Here is a 20343-nt window from a genome sequence, read left to right as displayed (position 1 = left end):
ACTGCATTTTTCCCCTTAAAAAACTTCTGAATTAAAAAACAAAATAATACTGAAAAAGAGGCATTTAAAAGAAATTCCTTGGTTGGCATGAGACACAAACAAAGAAAAAGTAAAAACACAGTTACACACCAATGAATCGTATGTCTCCGCTTCTTGTTGCACTTTACCGGCTGCCTGCATCCTCTGTTGCCTTTTCTTTTCAACGGCTCCTGTTCTGTCTAAGAAAGTGTCTTCATCACTGTCGTAGAAATCATCTTCCTCCCAATTCTTAGCTTTTCGTTTTCTGCTCTCTATAAGTCAGACACCAAAATTAATTACCATCACATAACAATTCAGCAAGAATGTATCACCACACACTTTACAGTTGGAAACAAAAGGAAAGAACAAGCTAAGACTTGATGTTCACCACACATCACATTCTTACACATACACCAAACAAACCAAATTAGCCCTATGCAAAACTGATAGCTCTCCATTTGCAATAGCAATAAAAGCTGCCAATTTATGTGTCACACTGCTGACATTTCGGTGTCATACAAAGACATGATGAAACACTTTTGTATTTTCCATGTCACTGGCTGAGAGCAGCAGCTAGCATATATCTTTTAGCAATAAAGTTCATTATAATCAACTACCCACATAAAATATTTCAATGGCTAAGGTGGCTTCAACTTACCAGTTACTTTCAACAGCCCGTGGAATGATTCTTGGCCCCAAGCTGAGGCACCCGGCACCACCTTCAATGTCTGCCACCACAGTATGGTAGTTTAGCAGCATGAACTACCAAATGTTTTGGGTGTCTTCAAGCTCCTCATGGACTCAGCAAATGTTCCCAGAATTTGCATGGATGTACAACACGTAGAAGTTTACTAACAGGAACTCTCACACTTGATGACTCTAGACATATTCTGAAGCAGCCTTAGGCTGAGAATCATTCCATGGGAAATTAAAAATGGCTGACAAGTTGAAATGGCCAAATAGCCAATGAAATATCTGACAGTAATAAACTTTATTATTATGAAGAAAGAGGATAGTGCCAAATATATACTCAAAGTAGCGAAGCTCTCCCAGTTACTCTAATTGCATAATCATATGCACTGATATGAAAAGCTAACTGAATATCAGCACATACTCACAGAAACTTTGACTTGAAACCTGGCAGAAAATCCAAGGAGACTATGGCTGTATGTAAAGTACACCAGTGGAAAGACACAATCAATATCTTCAATGCGCGATATCAATGATGAAGTTACTGGTGACATTGTGACTAAAGCAGAGTTACTAAATATGGTTTTCCGAAATTCCTTCCCCAAAGGAGAAAAAAATATTGCTGAATTGGAACCAGAACAACAGCCAACATGAGTAACTTAGGAGTAGATACCCTTGGTGTAGCAAAGCAACTTAAGCATTTTTAGCAGTCATATACAACCGATTGCTTGCTGAAAGATCCATACCTAAAGACTGAAAAATTGCAAGTCACACCAACATCCAAGAAAGGAAATACGAGCAATTCGCTAAATTACAGACCCATATAACTAAGGTAGATTTACAGAAGGTATTTGGAATATATACTGTGTACAAACATTAGGAATATCTCAAAGAAAACGATTTATTGAAAAACAGCCAACACGCTTTCAGAAAATGTCCTTGTGAAACACAACTAGCTCTTTATTCTTAGAAAGTAATTAGTGTTATTGACAGGGGAAGTCAAATTGATTCCATATTATTAGATTTCCACAAGTCTTTTGACACCATACCTCTTACAAGTGATTTCAAATCAAATTGCACGCCTATGAACTACGTCTCAGTTGTGGGACTGGATTCGTGATTTCCTGTCAGAAAGATCACAGTTTGTAGTAACTGATGGAAAGTCGTCCAGTAAAGCAGAAGTAATACCTGGTATTCCACAAGGAAGTGTTATAGGCCCTCTGCTGCTACTGATCTACATGAACGATTTAGGAGAGAGTGTGAGTAACACTGTTATACTGTTTGCAGATGATGCGTCATTTATTATCATGTCAAGTCATCAGATGGTAAAAACAAAATTGTAAAATGATTTAGACAAGATTTCTCTCTGGTGTGAAAAGTGGCAATTGTCTCTAAACAACGAAAAGTGTGAATTCATCCACACGAGTACCAAAAGCAATCAGCTCAATTGCAGTTACACGTCAAAACACACAGAAAAAGCAGCAGGTCTACTAAAGAGACTGCCTATGCCACACTTATACATCCTCTTCTGTAGTACTGCTGTGCAATGTGGAATCCGCACAAGATAGGTTCGACAGACGGCATCGAAAAAATTCAAAGGAGAACAGCTCACTTCGTATTATAACGAAATTGGGGAGACCGTGTTATGGATACGATATGTGGATTGTGTTGGCAATCATTTAAAAGCAAGGTGTTTTTCACTGTGGCAGTATCTTCTCCTCAGAGAGTGAAAATTTTTTGTCAGCACCTACCTACATAGGGAGGAATGATCATCATAATAGAATAAGAGAAATCAGAGATTGCACAGAAAGATTTAAGTGTTCATATTTTCTGGATGCTGTTCGAGGGTGGAACGGTCGAGAAATAGCTCAACGGTGGTTCGATGAGCTCTCTGACAGGCACTTAATTGTAAATTGCAGAATAATCGCACGGATGTAAATGTAGGTGACAATGCATCTCTCTCGCAAATGCAATGAGTCAAAACAAATTTTTTATGTGGAATAATTTATACTTCTGCAGTCACTTTTTACTAATATTTTATTAGCACAATCCTGTCGACCACTGTTAAAAAATTTAAAAGTACTATCTATCCCCTCACTTTACATATATGAGATGGTGGTGTTCCTATATAGAAATCAACATACACTAGACAATTTCCGTTTTGACCACAACTACAGCACTCACCACAGAGATAACTTCAAACTTCCAACACATCGTTTAAAACTTTATGCCCAAACGCCAGAGTATATGGGGTTAAAAATTTTCAATAAAATAAAAGGCAGTAATATATTTAAAATGGAGATTGGTTCACTGAAAAGATTGCTCTTTACTCTCCTGGTGGAAAAGTGTTATTATTCTGTCGATGAATTCATTGAGGACAGCTTCACAATCTGAACACAGGGATTGTAATGCATTTATTATTTTATGTACATGTGTAGCTGTAACTTAGAAATGTAAAATATAATGTAAACTTTTGTAGTTCTCTTAAAAAAGTGAAAAAAGTTTCTTTTGTAAACCTTGACATGTCTCCTGTACATCAAATCAAATGATTTGAAAATTGTATGTAATGAGATGAATAAACCACATAACCACAAAACATAACCACATTTCAGCAGCACGCCGCCATCATCAGGTGCATTATACAGTTACTTATTGATCAGCTGATAGGTTATGTACATTAACTGCACGTGCCAGTAGGATTAAGAATCGAAAAATAAACCTGTGTGGAAAGAGAACACTGTAACAGATATATCCTTCCACACAGTTTTATTTTTCGATTCTTAATCCTACTGGCACGCGCAGCTAATGTACATAACCTATCAGCTGATCAATAAGTAACTGTATGATGCACCTGATGATGGCAGTGTGCTGCCAAAATGCATTGTGCTAATAAAATATTAGTAAAAAGTGACTGCAGCAGTATAAATTATTCCACATAATCTTATAATACAGTCGCAGACCTCAAACAACATCCATATAACACAGATAAATTTAAAATTAAACAAATTTTTTTCCAAGATATAGGGAATGTTACAATGAGAACTATTTTACTACAGTTATTTTCAGTCACTGATCACCAATGTACATTGTTATTATTATTACCAATTTTGGCAATAGCTATCTTCGTGTCTGTTAAGGCAAAGGAAATTTATATTTACTACAACAGGTCTGAAGACGGCTAACACTGAAACTGGTAGTAATCGTGATAAAGTACATATGCCATCAATAAATGAAATGAATTGTAATCTGGACAAAATATCACTAAGCAATAATATCACAGAAAACATCTGTTAAAAGCCTGTGCTTGAGTTTCTGGTCCAAGGAGAGAGCAGACTGTCCTCACTAGAGGTCCCTGTGCAGGCAACGTCTGTCAAATAATCACAGATGGAAGAGAGCCTCACCAAACAGGCTGGGCAAACCCAGATTTGATAGAAAGAATGATAGGCGAACAGTACAGTTACAGATCAGCATAAAAAAAGAACCTGTGCATTCAATGCCACCCTTACGCTACAGTAGAGTACCTGTGGTGCTGTCCGCAGATCGCGGCACCACACTGAAGTCGGCAACGCACACCAATGCTTCAAACGTCTTCAATGTCTCACTGCAATTCACAACAAGGAATGAGAGAGGCTGGAGAAGACGTGCCCTCGCTCTCGGCACAGAGGCGCACCCTCGCACACAGGTCAATACGGAGCCGAGGGTGGGAGTGCTCGGCCCCAGTTAGTGGCCTCGACTGAAGCCGTTGACATTGTCGAGTAGGAATAATGTGTTACTCGAGTCTCAGATGGAAATGTATCTTGGTAAATGTTGGACACTGTACTTAAAGAGAAGACGTTGTTAATTAGTGCATCAAGTGATGCTTTAATATTCAATGGAGATGTAAATTATCGAGCATTCCTGTCACAAAGGAATACATCGAGATAAGTAAATCTTTTTATCCGTTCGTGTAATAAAATGAAATATTATTTCATATGTTGCAGCTTCAATGAGCCATCTCCCAGAGCAATCAAAGAACCCACAGTTATGGCTGGACGATTGAAGTTTCATCTGGTCGTAACAATCGGCACCTAGATTTGGTGCCTATACTGCTCGTCTTTCACGCTGACTGACTGACTGTACAGAAGTTGTGCTATATTTCTGGCTGTTGCCAAGGTTTTCTTCTGTCACACTAAAGTCCACACAGTGCAGGAAGGTGACCCAATTTTCTGCCACTCCGCGCATCTCCCTCGTTAACTTCTGGCAGTCAATAATGTTCCTTCTCTTTTCGAGAGGCTACCGTGAATTATCAGTGGTGGCAGCTCGAACTTAAACTTAAAAAAGCTATAAGGAAAACCGACAGTTCATTTATCTTGATTATTATTTAACAAGGCCTAAAACAAAAATAATTAGTGTTAAATATGAAATACATCTAGTACATTTACCCTTATATTGATAACAAATGGTGCTACTACAATTACCTGATTTAGAAGCAGAGCTGTATTTCTTCTGGATAATCGATGTCGATTTCTTGGACTTTCAGGGAATAGACGTGAAGAATTTCTATGTTCCACTGATGTTTGTGATGAAGTATGTTGCAAGGTGCTCGGTGTGTCATCACTAGATCCCACACAGGTCTCACTATATGCAGCCTTTGTCCCTACTTCAGTCAACACTTTGGGATGGGGGACTGATAATATTTGCAGCACTTCCCCATACAATGAAGTCCTGATCTTATTGCTGTAATAAATCTAACATCTGTATTCCTACACAACCTGGTTTTTATGATGTTCATAATACTAAAAGACCTCTCCACCTCAGTATTAGACCACGATAGAACTAGTAGAAAGAGTGCAACCTCAGCTAACTCTTGAAATGGATTGTCACCCGAAGCATCCTTATAATTTCCCACTTCGTGCCAAAAATGTAATGTTTCTGAGGTTTCTTTCCAATTTATGGATGTCAAATTCTGCCACTGTTTTTGTGATTTTTTTCAGCAGGAATCTTCAAATGAGTCATTTTATAACGGATTTTAACCACCAGATGTTTATTTGACCCATTAGTCATCTACCGGTTTTGATTATTAACCATCATCCAGAATGTAGTGTACAAAAGATTAATTAAAAATATCCCATATTCCTTTGAACCTAAATAATATCGAAATTATCCAATGAAATTGTGCAAACACCTGACATGAGATATGACTGTCAGTATTCTAAGACAAATTTTTCCTGCAAGATCTGACCTGCACCCCTTTCATAGCTATGACCTAACAACAGATCTTTCCTCCTACTTTCTACCTCTTTTGAAACGGGTGGTTTCCTGGTGAAAGTCTGTTGTCTGCCTGAGCCTCCTCCTTACTTAACTGAGGTAGCAAGGCAGATCTAGTGTTTGTACCAATGATGATACTGTCAGATACTGTTCTCTTTCTGAGGCCCCTGTTCGTTGCTAAAACTTCGCACCTGTCTTTATCCTTCTACCCTTCTCCTCCTTAACCTCATCAGTTACTCCCTAGCACTATCCAGTTCAGCCTTAAGGGGGGTCTGGTCTATCCTGTATCAATCTCTTCAACTCTGTAACTATTTCAACAGATACCCATCTGAACCTATTTACTGTAGTCAAGCTCTGTTCGTTCTCTACAATCTCCCCCCCCCCCCCACCCCCACCCCCCACCCCTCAAACACACACTTCCCTTCATTCCCAAATTAATTATCCCTTGAAGCCTAAGAATGTGTACTGTCAGCCTCTCTGCCACCAACTTAATTTACAAAATATCCTAGTACATCCTTATTCTACACCTACTCCCAAACCCCTTGCCACATGGGTTGCACTATCAGGGAAAACCGAGGAGAGAGACCTGTCCACTACTGCTGTCCTGCCACAGATATATCACATAATACATGTCAGAGGTAGGGCCACCTGTGACAGCAGTCATATACATACCAACTTTGCAAGTGTTTCACCTGTAACCAATGAGGCTCGCCCATCACCATTCCTTCTTGACATTTTTCTTTACTCCTCTTTCATACCGTCCCAAATAGAAAATCGTTCCTGTACAACTTAGTTATTTTGAGACTGGTTTAGCTGGCACTGGGGCAGATGTATCCCAATTCAAAATAACAATTGTTTCACTGCACACTATTTGTGAACTTCCGGCCCTTATGTAGTCCCAATCTGGAGTTCGCAGCCCACAGTACTACTAAGCCTGTACACACATGGCCTAAACAGAAGTATAATTTGTAGTTTATTTCATTTTTGTTGTTTTCTAGTGTTTATTTACTTCACTACTGTTTTAATTAAACAATGTCTAGAGTAATGAACAGTTGCCAGCCCAATACATGAAGTGAAAAGGGGGAAGAAAGCCTGCCACACATCCAGGGTCGCAAATACGTGTGTTCGTGAGGGACTACTTTGAGAAAGAAAAGGAAAAAGGTGATCCCTTTCTTTCTTTTGTTAAAACTATTAAGAGGAAGGAAAGTAGAGTACAGTGTAGACTGAGATAAGAGAGACCCAACAAGGCTGCACACGCTGTGAAAGAAACAGCCGAGGAAGAAGTGACAGCTCTTGAAGATTTCCAGGAAGATGCTCTTCATCATCATATGAGGTCTGTTAAAAAAATTACAGAACATTCACAATTCCACGCCAATGGTGTGTCGGAGTGAAATGCAGTCGACATTTTACAAACCTGTGTTAAATGTGTAAGTGCCAGAAGTTTCATTGTTGTATGGCTGTTAGTTATTGTTCAGTGCTGTATTGAGTAGAGCATTGTGTCACACAGTTTGTGAATTTCGAGATGGCAGAGTTAGAAGAATGCATCTGAATTAAATTTTGCGTGAAACTCCAGAAAATCTTTAAAGAGACACACCAAATGAAGCAGAAAGCCTACGGCGACGAGTGCTTAAGCCATAGTCAGTGTTACGAATGGTTCACACAGTTTAAAACTGGTTGAATGGAAGTTAAAGATGACCCTCATTAATGACACTCTTTGACATCTACTGATGAAACCCATGTCAGGAACGTTAATGTAATTGTGTGTGCCAGCAGAAGACTGACAGTTCATGTGATTGCAGAAAAATGTAACATTTCAGTTGGATCACGTCAAGAAATCCTGACACAGCATCTCGGAATGCATTATGTTGCCGCCAAGTCCATCCCACGGCTCACGAATCAAGTTCAGAGAGACCTTCATCTCACAAGCTGTGAAGAGCTTTTGGAACACACAAATGAGAATGACATGTTCATTAAGAGAATCATAACTGGTGATGAGATGTGGGTCTATGGTTATGCTGTTGAGACCTCAGTTCAACCTTCACAATGGGTCAGAAAATGTCCTCCAGACGAAAAAAAGCTCGTCAGGTCAAGTCAAACGTCAAAGCCGTGCCGATAGTTTTCTTTGACTTTGAAGGCTCAGTTCATCATGAGTTCATGCCGCAAGGACAAACTGTTAACTGATGGTACTATCGGGATGTGTTGCGATGCCTGCGAGAAAATGTGAGAAGGAAATGGCCTGAAAAGTGGTGAGACAATTCATGGCTCTTGCATCACAATAGTGCACCCACACATTCACCCCTGTTGGTGCGTGATTATCTCACAAAACACAAAACCACTGTGCTGCCTCATCCTCCGTATTCTACAGACCTGGCCCCTGTGGACTTTTTTTTCCACAGTTGAAAACCTGTTGAAAGGACAAACTTTATGCAACAATAGATGAGATACAAGAAAATTCAAAGACGGTGCTTCGGGTGATCCAGCAAAAGGCGTAAAAGACTGTTTCCAGAAATGGAAATGGCATTTGGAGTAGTGTATCAATTGTGGAGGACAGTATCTGAAGGATACCATGCACAACATGTAAAAGGTAAGCATAGAAAAAATTTGTGGACAAAGTTCTGGAATTTTTTGAACAGGTCTCGTATGTGAGGTTGTTATCTGTAATATGAGAAAGGAACACCCCACCAGTGGTGCCCTGTGTATAGGCACTGCAGAACTGTAACTCCCCCTATTTCCATTTAATATTATTAATAACATTTAATACAAAAGGTCCTCTTTTCTTCAGTTCCTTCTTTACACTTGTACAATATATTATTCTTACACTTAAATCCCCTGTTTATGAAAATATACAAAAGTCTCTCTATCGAATTGCGTGCTTCGCATTTCTAGCAGTGTGGTGTTCGGCTGCCATGCGCATGTGCACACACGATCTGCACATGAGGCTGCTCCCACGCGGGGTAGTCGCGCAGTCTGAGGCACCTTGTCACGGGCCGCACGGCTTCCTCCGTCAGAGGTTCGAGTCCAGAGCACTGTTAGTCTTGTAGTACAGACTGCGGAACACCAACGAATGGTAGTAGTTTTTGTTTTTTATTTTCTGTCCTTTAAAACGACATGCCACATTCTTTAAGTAATGAAGATTCTTATTATTATATTAGATTATTATCTTACTCCCAGTTATTCTATTTGACTAATCTTTTTTGGTTCTCTTGTTCTGCAAAATCTTTAACTCTAGGCTTGCTTTCACAAGAAATAAGTTCTGTAACTGCAAGAAAACTTCAATAGCTTAAGTTTTCACTGCTCTCCTTCTATGTGAAATTATAGTTAAGAAAAGGGGACTTTCAATGCCTGATTTTCTAATACCCCAGCCAGGCATAAGCAACAGCAAGAAATACATTCATAGCTTTAATTCTGAATCGTATAAACATAAAATATAGCTTTGTGGTTGTGAATTGAAAAATGCACTGACTTGGTTTCCGTGTTTGCTGTTTGGAGGTGATATAACACGGACAAAAGATGGTTGTAGAAATATAAACAAAATTAAAGACAACACTGAAAAGCATGAGATGTCAAAGAAGTACACTGATAATATAGTATCATTGTCACTTTTAGTAACCGTATTCAGTGAGCATGATGTAAAAAGAAAAACATGAAACTTCGACCACAATAACGGACTGCATTTTATGTTGTGGGAACTTTGAAACCACCTTACGTGGACATGATGAAAAAGATGATTCAGTACCTGTGGGGGAATTAGTAAATTTTGCATCATAATTAGATTCAGATTCAAAGAATCATTTAGACACCAGTGAACTGTTCAGAGGAGTTTCTGAGACCATTCAGAGTGAGATACTTGACTGCCTGCTACAAATACATTATGAAGAGATACGAACAGTAATCAGAAAAGCATTCTTTGCAGCTGGCAAAGTTGGGACAACAGTACATTTTCAGGCGGACAAACTTTCGAAATTACAGTAGTTACAATTTTCAACAACAGATGGCGCTGCAAGTGATGTGAAAGATATAGAAGACAACGCAGTCTGTGGGTGCGCCTTTTTGTACGTCGTCTTTCTGCTGTAAGCGTGTGCTGTTCACAACGTGCAAGTGTGCTGTAGACAACATGGTTTATTCCTTAGAACAGAGGATTTTTCTGGTGTTGGAATTCCACCGCCTAGAACACAGTGTTGTTGCAACATGACGAAGTTTTCAACGGAGGTTTAATGTAACCAAAGGACCGAAAAGCGATACAATAAAGGATCTGTTTGAAAAATTTCAACGGACTGGGAACGTGACGGATGAACGTGCTGGAAAGGTAGGGCGACCGCATACGGCAACCACAGAGGGCAACGCGCAGCTAGTGCAGCAGGTGATCCAACAGCGGCCTCGGGTTGCAGCTGCAGTCCAAATGACGCCAACGTCCACGTATCGTCTCATGCGCCAGAGTTTACACCTCTATCCATACAAAATTCAAACGCGGCAACCCCTCAGCGCCGCTACCATTGCTGCACGAGAGACATTCGCTAACGATATAGTGCACAGGATTGATGACGGCGATATGCATGTGGGCAGCATTTGGTTTACTGACAAAGCTTATTTTTACCTGGACGGCTTCATCAATAAACAGAACTGGTGCATATGGGGAACCGAAAAGCCCCATGTTGCAGTCCCATCGTCCCTGCATCCTCAAAAAGTCCTGGTCTGGGCCGCCATTTCTTCCAAAGGAATCATTGGCCCATTTTTCAGATCCGAAACGATTACTGCATCACGCTATCTGGACATTCTTCGTGAATTTGTGGCAGTACAAACTGGCTTAGACGACACTGCGAACACCTCGTGGTTTATGCAAGATGGTGCCTGGCCACATCGCACGGCCGACGTCTTTAATTTCCTGAATGAATATTTCGATGATCGTGTGATTGCTTTGGGCTATCCGAAACATACAGGAGGCGGCGTGGATTGGCCTCCCTATTCGCCAGACATGAACCCCTGTGACTTCTTTCTGTGGGGACACTTGAAAGACCAGGTGTACCGCCGGAATCCAGAAACAATTGAACAGCTGAAGCAGTACATCTCATCTGCATGTGAAGCCATTCCGCCAGACACGTTGTCAAAGGTTTCGGGTAATTTCATTCAGAGACTACGCCATATTATTGCTACGCGTGGTGGATATGTGGAAAATATCGTACTATAGAGTTTTCCAGACCGCAGCGCCATCTGTTGTTGAAAATTGTAACTACTGTAATTTCGAAAGTTTGTCTGCCTGAAAATGTACTGTTGTCCCAAGCATATTGCAACAAACGGTGTATTTCTATCGCTGCTCGTTTAGTTTTTATTGCTGTTTCAAATATACGGGTCATTTTTGAAACACCCTGTACACACACAGTGACAAAAAAAATCATTTCATAGGTTGGCTAGACTCACAAGGTGAATGAAAACAAATGAATAGGCATAAACACTGTGACAGTGAAGAATGAAAAACAGTTAAGAAAGTCAATTGTAAATAGTGCAGGGCAGGAAATACTTCAGAATGACAAAGACTGCCAAGAGCAGATGTGATACGAAGCCTGTAGACACCAACCACTGCTAGCAGGAAGGGAAGGAGCAGATTATGTAAAGAAACACCATAAGTAGTTTGCAACTTTATAAAGAAAATGCTGTTTGTAGCCTAAAACAAAAAAAATGTACAAATGTGTGTATCCAATTTACAGAATAACCATGGAAGATGCTTTGTAAATAAAAGTGAAATGCATCTGGTGAAATTCTTTTTAATTAGACTGCATTCAGCTCAAGACAGATAACCCATAGTAACTGATGTTAACAGATCCTGGGAAGATGGCAACACAAACAAATGTATCTTTGGAATACTGTTATTACTGCAGAGTGAGGTAGTAGTAAGATGCCTCTGATGTGATCGGACATATTTTTGTATTTTGGATGAACAAAGTAATTTCAGCTCTGTTAGTGTGAAAATTCAAAAGACAGTGTGATGTGGTAAAATGTGAGACAATAAATTACTGTGAAGGCAAAAATTCTGCAAAGACATTCTTCAAAATTATTTAGGTCAACTGAACCACGAGAAACTAAAATGTGAGAATTTCTGCTTCAAGAATCAGACCATGAAGAACTGGAGCCAACTGAGTGCGAATATATAAGGAAAAAATTTATTGTAAATCTTACTCCTCTCGAATCTTCCGAAAAGACTTCACCATCGTGGACAGTGGCAACAACAAGAAAGAGAGCGGTAGATTAAAAGTGGAAACATGCCTGTTCCCCAGTACGAAAAAAATTCAGAGTGATTGAATCTGCTAGGAAAGTGCTTGTGACAGTGTTTTGGGATATGCACGGTGTGTCAGTGGTAGTAAACATTGCTGAACACAGGACCACTGTGAATGCTGTAGCCTACATTAAAATTTTGGTTAATGTTGTGTCATGGCCCTTAGTGACAAATGCCACAAGATTAATGATGACAGTGTCAAACTTCTTTGTGACAATAATTGCCCCCCCCCCCCCTCATGTTCCGCTCCTTTTCACGATAAAAGGATCAAATCTGGGTGGGAGGTGCTTCAGCATCTACCGTATAATCCGGACCTCACACTGTTGGGCTTTCAGCTGCTTGATCCTGTGAAGAAATTTCTCTCCTGTCAACACTTTGTGACAGATGCAGAAGTGAAATCACCAGTCTGCATATGGATGTACTCCAACCTAATGGGCATACTGAAACTGGTACCACGACAGAAGATAATGTTGGTGACTATGTAGAGAAGTAAGTAAAAGATATAAGTTCATTTGCGACTTTTTATTTTGTTTCCTATTAAACTTCCTAGTAATAAAAATTTTTTGCACTGTTTTCCCATCTTTCCTCGTAGGTTTAAGAATGAACAATGTACACAAGAGATAGTACTCATCACTGAAACATAATGACTGACAGCAAAAAGCTCGAAAGTGAACTAAAAGTATTCTACTGTAGGTCCAAAATTCATGGATTAATGTGAAGTAGCTTTTCCCTTGTAGCTTCAACACACCTCCTCTTCCTCCTCCTGTCTCTTCATCTCATCTTCTCACCTCTATCTGTCTGTCTCCTCCCCCCCCCTCCCCTCTCTCTCTTTCTTCATCTCCTCCTCCTCCTCTCTTTGTTTATTTATCTCAGAAAACAATCTAGGTAATGTATTTACTGAAATTACAAAACTGTGAAAAATTCTCTTGGCAGTTTCCATGGTGACATCAGAGGCAGAACACTGCTTTTCAACATTGAGCCGAATAAAGTCATTTCTAGGCAACACTAGGAATCCTGAAAGACTAAATGTACTTCTAGTTCTTTCAATGTGGAAAAAATTGAACTTTTGCACAAACTAAAACACAAAATATCGAGCTTGAAATGTAACAATTTAGGTTAAAGGAAATAAGAAAGAAATGGATTTGTTATTTTAGCATTTTTTTCAAGTTTCAGAAAAAAATTTCTTCTTATGCATGTTTGTTTACTAATTACAGATTTAAATGAAAGACTACAATTTTTCAGTAGCAGCACCCTAAGTAAATTACCTGGAAGCTACCACTGCATCCCACAGGCCATAGATTACTTGTGTCACTTCATAAACGCAATCTTTTTAAAATAAGTAAATATTCATTGAGTACAGTGCTCAAAGACATAGGCTTCAGCTATTCAGCATTTAATGGAAAGGACAGATTATACTGTATTATCAGTATACGTAATGATACGACGACGACCTCAAAAAGTTAGAGGAGTGTTGAAAAAATCATTACAACTGATACCTGAGTCAATTTTGGAATCTGTGTATTTTATTAAAGATGTGCAAAGGTTCTTATATTTTCTTACCAATTCTTGTGCACTAATTTTATTTTCGTGCACGAGGATAATTCTTCTGTCTTGTTATAGCACGACGTTGTATCTCTAGTTTCTCAACCGTGTTGCAGAGGTTTTATAGTAATAATCTTTTCTTCTCAGTATTGCTTAGTGAGAATGATCAAACTTAATTTTCTTTCATTTGCAACTGTATTCTGGCTACAAGTACAGCTGTGATACAGTACAGCTGACGCATTTATCACCTCTGTGATACAATAACTTCTATTTCTTATTCAGAAATAACTTCTGGTGTAGCAGCTTCATTAGTGCTCGTGGAAAAAAAGTTCAACAAATGCAACACAGAGTTCATAAGGCTTCATGTAATAACAAGAGTTTAAAGAGCAACTGTCAACAACATAATGTATTGCCTCACAATGACTATTCTTTGACACGAAATGTTTATGCTTAAGGCACCACATATTTTATATTTTATAAAAGTAAAAGTAAAAATATGCTTTGCTGGTTTTCTTTCTGATTTGGGATCTTTTAGCATTCGTTGGGTCGAACTCCATAATTTTAAAATTGGCCTACAGCAGGCATCATACGATATATTATAGGATATTACATGACAGTAAAGATTTCTGTACAAGATCATGAATGAGACATTTGAAAGTATAGTGTGTCTACATGAAAGTTGGATTATTGCCAGCCATTCGTTACATAGAGGCTGGAGTGATGGAATGATCGACGGACTATGGCCGTACCTGATGGAAAAGGAGGGCGAATTATTGTTTTACATGCAGGTATATCAGACTGTTTTCTGCCAATCTGCCTGTTGCTGTTTCATTCTAAAAACAAAAGTGATTATCATGAAGAGATAAACAGTGTGGTTTTTCAATTCCCTTGTTCTCGATGAAACCCCAATTTTCGCATTTAAAAAAAAAATAGTGTGTGAGAGAGGGGGGGGGGGGGGGGGGGGGGGGGGAAGGGGACAATATTATTCAGTGTCTGACAAGACGGGAAGTGGGACTCACAGAAGAGTTGAAGAACGATGAATTGCTCAAAGTCGTGGCACAAAAGTAACTATAATTTCCAACATGAAGAAATGATGAGCTTGCTTAAAGGATGGGTATGAAATCTTTCAGCTTCACCCATAACATTGACACTGAACTGCCACGGAAGGAGAAAGGGCATAAATAAAAAATTATGTTGCTGCAAACAACATTTCTGGTGTTGCAAATCTATCTGTGGAAGCTATCAATCAACACACCTGGGAGGGAACACATCAAACAGCGCTGAAGAAGACTATTCTAAATCACATTCTGAAAGTCATGTAAGAGGTGTTTTCCCACTAACGTAAGTACAATACACTCGAGTATTTAACAGGGGAGCATGCCACCAACCTAACTTCACTTTGTGAGTACTTTATTTAGATTATATATATCTTAACATACTGGAATTATTGTCACTAATTATAGAACTAATTAATAATGCAAATACACTGATAAAAAATTGCACCACCAAAATTAATTAATGAAGAATAATGAAATTTTGAGAGCACATTTGTGTAGGTAACATATTTAAGTGATTACCATTGCAAGATCACAGGCTAATGTACGGACGAGATAAGCCATTGCTAATGTGAAATGCTGGTATGTTAACAACTGGTGCAACCACCACAATGTCGAATGCAAGCACGCAAACATAGGTGCATTGCATTGTACAGATGCTGGATGTCAGTTTGTGAGATGGAGTTCCACGCCTGTTGCACTCGGTCGGTCAATACGGGAACGGTTAGTGCCGCTCGGCAATGACACTGGAGTTGTCGTACAGTGGTGTCCCTTATACGCTTCATCGGAGACAGGTCTGGTGATCGAGTAGGCCGAGGTGACGTGTCGACATTCTGTAAAACGTGTCGGGTTACGACAGCAGTATGTGGGTGTGCGGCATCCTGTCGGAAAACACCCCTCGGAATGGTGCTCACGAATGGCAGTACACCGGGTTGAGTCACCAGATTAACATACAGACTTCTCCTGCCGTAATTCAAAATCGCACTCTAGATCAGTGTGTCTAGCAAGCAGACAGATCAGTTGCGGGCCCTCGACTGGCACCCTTCCGACCGACACACGGCCATTTTTATCAGAAAACATGACAGAATTCGACCCCACCCTCCCACGAGTCCTCATCCTACACCACTAAAGTCACAAATAGCAGTGGTTTGTGGTCAGTGTAGTTTAGGTTACAAGGTATCTGGCTCAGAGCTGTTCTCGGAGTAATTGATTTGTAACAGTTCACTGTGTCAGTGTTGTGCAACTGCTGCCAAGATTGCTGCCGCAGATGCAATGCGCCGCACCAGAGCTATACGCCAAACGCGACGATCTTTCCTCTCGGTAGTGCCACGTTGCCATCCAGAACCCAGTCATCTGGTGACCGTACATTTTTTCAACCACCTCTGCTGGCAATCGTTTACAATGACTACATTCCTGTCAAGTCTTTCTGCTATATCGCAGAAGGGATGTCTAGCTTTTTGTAGCCCTATTACCCAACATTGTTCAGACACAGTGAAGTGTTAATAATTGCACCTTTGTTGCATTAAAGGCGATCTCATCTAAAATCAACTCACGACGTTCAGTCTTGAAGGTAAATAATGTTAGTGACCATTACAGTGTGTACTTAAGGCAGACTTGAGATACATTCTCATAGTGGCATTACCAGCACCACACTTAAGTGACTGGTGCGAAATTTGAATAGCCCTCATCTTTCAGATGTAGAAGCACAAATATCAACTTTTGTGTATGTTGCACAACTCCTTCTTTCTGTCAATGAAAACAAAAACTGTGAGTGTTTGACGGCTTGCAAAAATAGTTGTCACATCTATTGTCAGGTATGATATTTCAACATATTAGACACTAAATAGCTCTTTTCAGTTTTTGATTTTATATATTATCACGTAGAAGAAGGTGTAATTAGATGAATGATGAACACTAACTTCACTTAACAAAGGTTTATTCAGCACTTGCATATACAAAAGTACCAAGTGAACTGCCTCCAGCCAGAACACATACGGTATTCATACAGTTACAAAACATTCCAGTACAATGATTCTTGACATTTGTGGATACTTCTAGAAGGTACTGGAATCGAATATAGAAATTAAAATTTTACAGTGTTGGTGAGTTTTGAACTCAGACCCTCTGCACAACACTCTAGGATTATAACACCTATATTACGGCAACTGAGCTACTCAGCTTCTGCTGCGACATTGCTCCCTCCTTAAGAAAACAGTGCCTCAGTGTTACGTCCTCCTAGTCCGCGAACAAGTCATCGGTCCTGCACTCTCAGACTCCCAATGACTGATGTTCACCCTGGCTGTGATCTTCTTAGAACTTTTGCCGCTATGCTCTTCGTCACCCTTCCGCTTGTTGCCTGTCGCTGGAGCTACGAATTTACTCTGGGTTGCGGGATCCTTATAGGGCTTCATTCGAAGGACATGGACTGCATTTCTGATCTTTTGTCATCTTGTGTCGGGTTTGAAATCTTCAACTTCATAAGTAACATCGGACAACTGTTTTACAACCTTATAAGGTCCAAAGTAGTGTCTGAGGAGCTTCTCAGAGAGATCAACCTTCTGAACAGCATCATACCTTCGGCGATCGTTTTCTTGATCCTGCAGTGTGCCGAGTCATGTTTACTGCCGAGCTTCCTCAGCTCTGGTTAATACCTGGCCGATGTAGTTGTCGTCCACGACATCAGGATGTAATGGAAACACAGTGTCCATCGTCGTAGTCGCCTCACGACCATGCATCAGGAAAAATGGTATAAATCCTGTGGTCTCTTGTTTGACGGTGTTATAGGGAAACGTCACGAAAGGTAGCACCTTGTCCCAGTTGCTCTGCTCAATATTGACGAACACTGATGGCATATCAGCCAAGGTCTTATTAAGGCTTTCAGTAAGCCTGTGGTAGGCAGTCGTCATGTGAGGAGTAATGTTGCACCGATGGTTCATCTCTGTCACAAGATTCGACTGAAAAACATTCCCTCAATCCGTAATTAACGACCTTGGGGCACCGTGTTTTAATACAGTGTCTTCCACGATGAATTTGGCTACCTCTAATGCCTCAGCTGTTTTCACAGCTTTTGTAATGGAATACATGTCAGATAATTGGTGCAAACAGTAATCCATCTATTGCCACTGGCAGACGTTGGAAATTGTCTGAGGAGGTCAACCCCAACACGCTGGAAAAGCATTTTGACTGGTGGAGTTGGTGTGAGTCGGCCAGGTGGTTTCTGAGGAGTTGCCTTTCACCTCTGGCACTCTTGACAGTGCAACACATAGTGATGGACACTCCTAAATAAAACTGGCCAGAAAAATCTCTTGCGGATCCTATCATATGTCTTAATAAATCCTAAATGTCTGGCCTAAGGTGTGTCATGGAATTTCAGTAGAACATCTAAGCGCATGTGTTTAGGAATCACTGGTAGCCACTTCCTTCAAAACAGATCAATGTTTTTCTTGCAAAGTAATCCATTGACTAACTTAAATTGTCCTTTCACATCCTCTGACGATTTAAGGCAAGCATAATGTGAGATATCTTGGTGTCATTCTTCTGCTTAGCAGAGAGATCCTGGAGTGCAGCGAGACAGTCACTATCTTCATCAAAGTCTTGATGGTCTTGCACAGGGTTTCTTGAGAGGCAGTAGGCATCTTGGTGATGTCATACTCTTGAAGACGTAGTGCCCACTTGGCGAGACATCCTGTTGGATCCTTAAGACCCTTTAACCAACAAAGTGAATGATCATCTGGAACAACTATGAATGACCTTCCGTGGAGATACTGTTGAAATTTGCACATGGCCCAGATCACAGCAAGACATTCTCTCTCTGTAGTTGAGTAGTTTCTCCCAGCTTTTGTCAGTGTCCTAGAAACATAGGCTATAACATCCTCTTTTCCGTTGGAAATTTAGACCAGATCTGCACCGATCCCATACCCACTGGCATCTGTGTGTAGTTCATACATACCAAGTACAGGGTCAGCTGTCACAGCTTTTCGCAGCACATCAAAAGAATCTTGTTGAGCACCACCCCAGAAAAAATTTAGCATCAGCCTTTAACAACTCTAGGAGTGGCTGGGCTTTGATGCAAAAATGTTTGATAAAATGACAGTAATAACATAATCCAAGGAAGCTTCTCAAATCACTAATACTTTTAGAATTAGAAAATTCTGTTATAGATCTCTGGCCGCACATCTTCATTTGACACAAAGTGTCCAAGTATTTTGATTTCTTTTGCTCCAAAGAGACACTTTCTTGGATTGAGTTTCAGTCTGCCTTGTTGTAGACACTTAAGAATGACCCTCAGTCTTTTTATATGTTTATGAAATGTCTCGGAGAACACTGTAATGTCATCTAAATAACAAAGACACATCGTCCACTTCAGGTGACGTAGAAGATTATCCATCATATGTTCAAAAGTTGCTGGTGCATTAAACAAACCAAATGGCATTACCTTAAACTCATACAGGCCCTCAGGGGTAATGAATGCAGTTTTCTCACAATCAGCGTCATCTACCTCAATTTACTAGTATTCCGAGTACATGTCCATGTTGAGAAAAATTTAGCCCCCTTCAGACAATCTAGTGTAACATCAATTCGTGGAAGAGGGTAAATGTCCTTTTTAGTTATCTTATTAAGCTTTCTGTAATCAACACAAAAGGGTCAACTCCCATCCATCTTCCTGACAGGAACAACTGGTGACGACCATGGGCTCTGCGGAGACTGAATGATGTCATTCATCACCATTTTCTCTACCTCATCACGAATTATTCGACATTCCATTGCTGACACACGGTATGCTCTCTGGCTTATTGATCGTCTCCAGTGCTAATCCGGTGCTTCACCATTGATTTGTCTAATTTGCTCTTCACCAGTGTATTGAAGCACTGAAGCATTCAGAGAACTCTTGAAGAATGCAAGTAGCTTCTTCTGTTGTTCCTTAGTGAGATATGGTGATAGTCGAGCTAGATCTTGCCTTGTAGTGGTTGTGCAAATTTTGCACACAGACTCGGCATGGGAGGTTTCTATGACACTCAGCTGATCGGCAATTAATGGCTCAGTGTTTGCTACACACAAGTGTCTTGGAAGGATCTGCGGCTCTCAGTGACAGTTAACTATCCACAATTAACTGAATCCGTTCTTAAATGAGATAACATATGCTGGGATGACCAAGTTATTCTTCAGTGGTATGCTTCTCTTACGTTCCACTACAAGATCCATGGGTTGATGCATGGCATGATACATGACAATTACCTTTCTAGTGCTGACTGCAGGAATGATCATGTCACCCAGCACACATAGTCTCCACACCCTCAGATGTGCATCTTAATGTCCACAGTATCTCATCTCATCTAGCATAACATTCGAGCGACCGCACTCTATAACTGAGAAGCTTTCAAGAAGTCCCATCCAAGAATGACATCATGACTACACTCTTGTAAGAAGATGAATTCTAAGGGCTATGTATGGCCACTTATACCCACACGAATGACACACTTCCTATAGGTTTTACATATTTCCCATTAGCCACCATCAGCAGAG

The 20343-nt window shown here is 40.2% G+C and overlaps 1 protein-coding gene across 2 annotated transcripts in view; it reads right to left on the bottom strand.

The window, feature by feature from the left end:
* LOC124545782 (kanadaptin) overlaps positions 1-20343 on the bottom strand; it is a 278252-nt gene that overhangs the window by 106565 nt on the left and 151344 nt on the right. For both annotated transcript variants that reach the window (XM_047124732.1, XM_047124738.1), the window contains exon 5: positions 130-290. In XM_047124732.1, coding sequence (XP_046980688.1) covers positions 130-290 — 161 coding nt within the window. The remainder of the gene's footprint in view (positions 1-129; positions 291-20343) is intronic.

Source organism: Schistocerca americana, chromosome 1 (assembly GCF_021461395.2).
Source record: "Schistocerca americana isolate TAMUIC-IGC-003095 chromosome 1, iqSchAmer2.1, whole genome shotgun sequence".
Classification (NCBI taxonomy): domain Eukaryota; kingdom Metazoa; phylum Arthropoda; class Insecta; order Orthoptera; family Acrididae; genus Schistocerca; species Schistocerca americana.
This window is presented reverse-complemented; position numbering and strand designations above follow the sequence as displayed.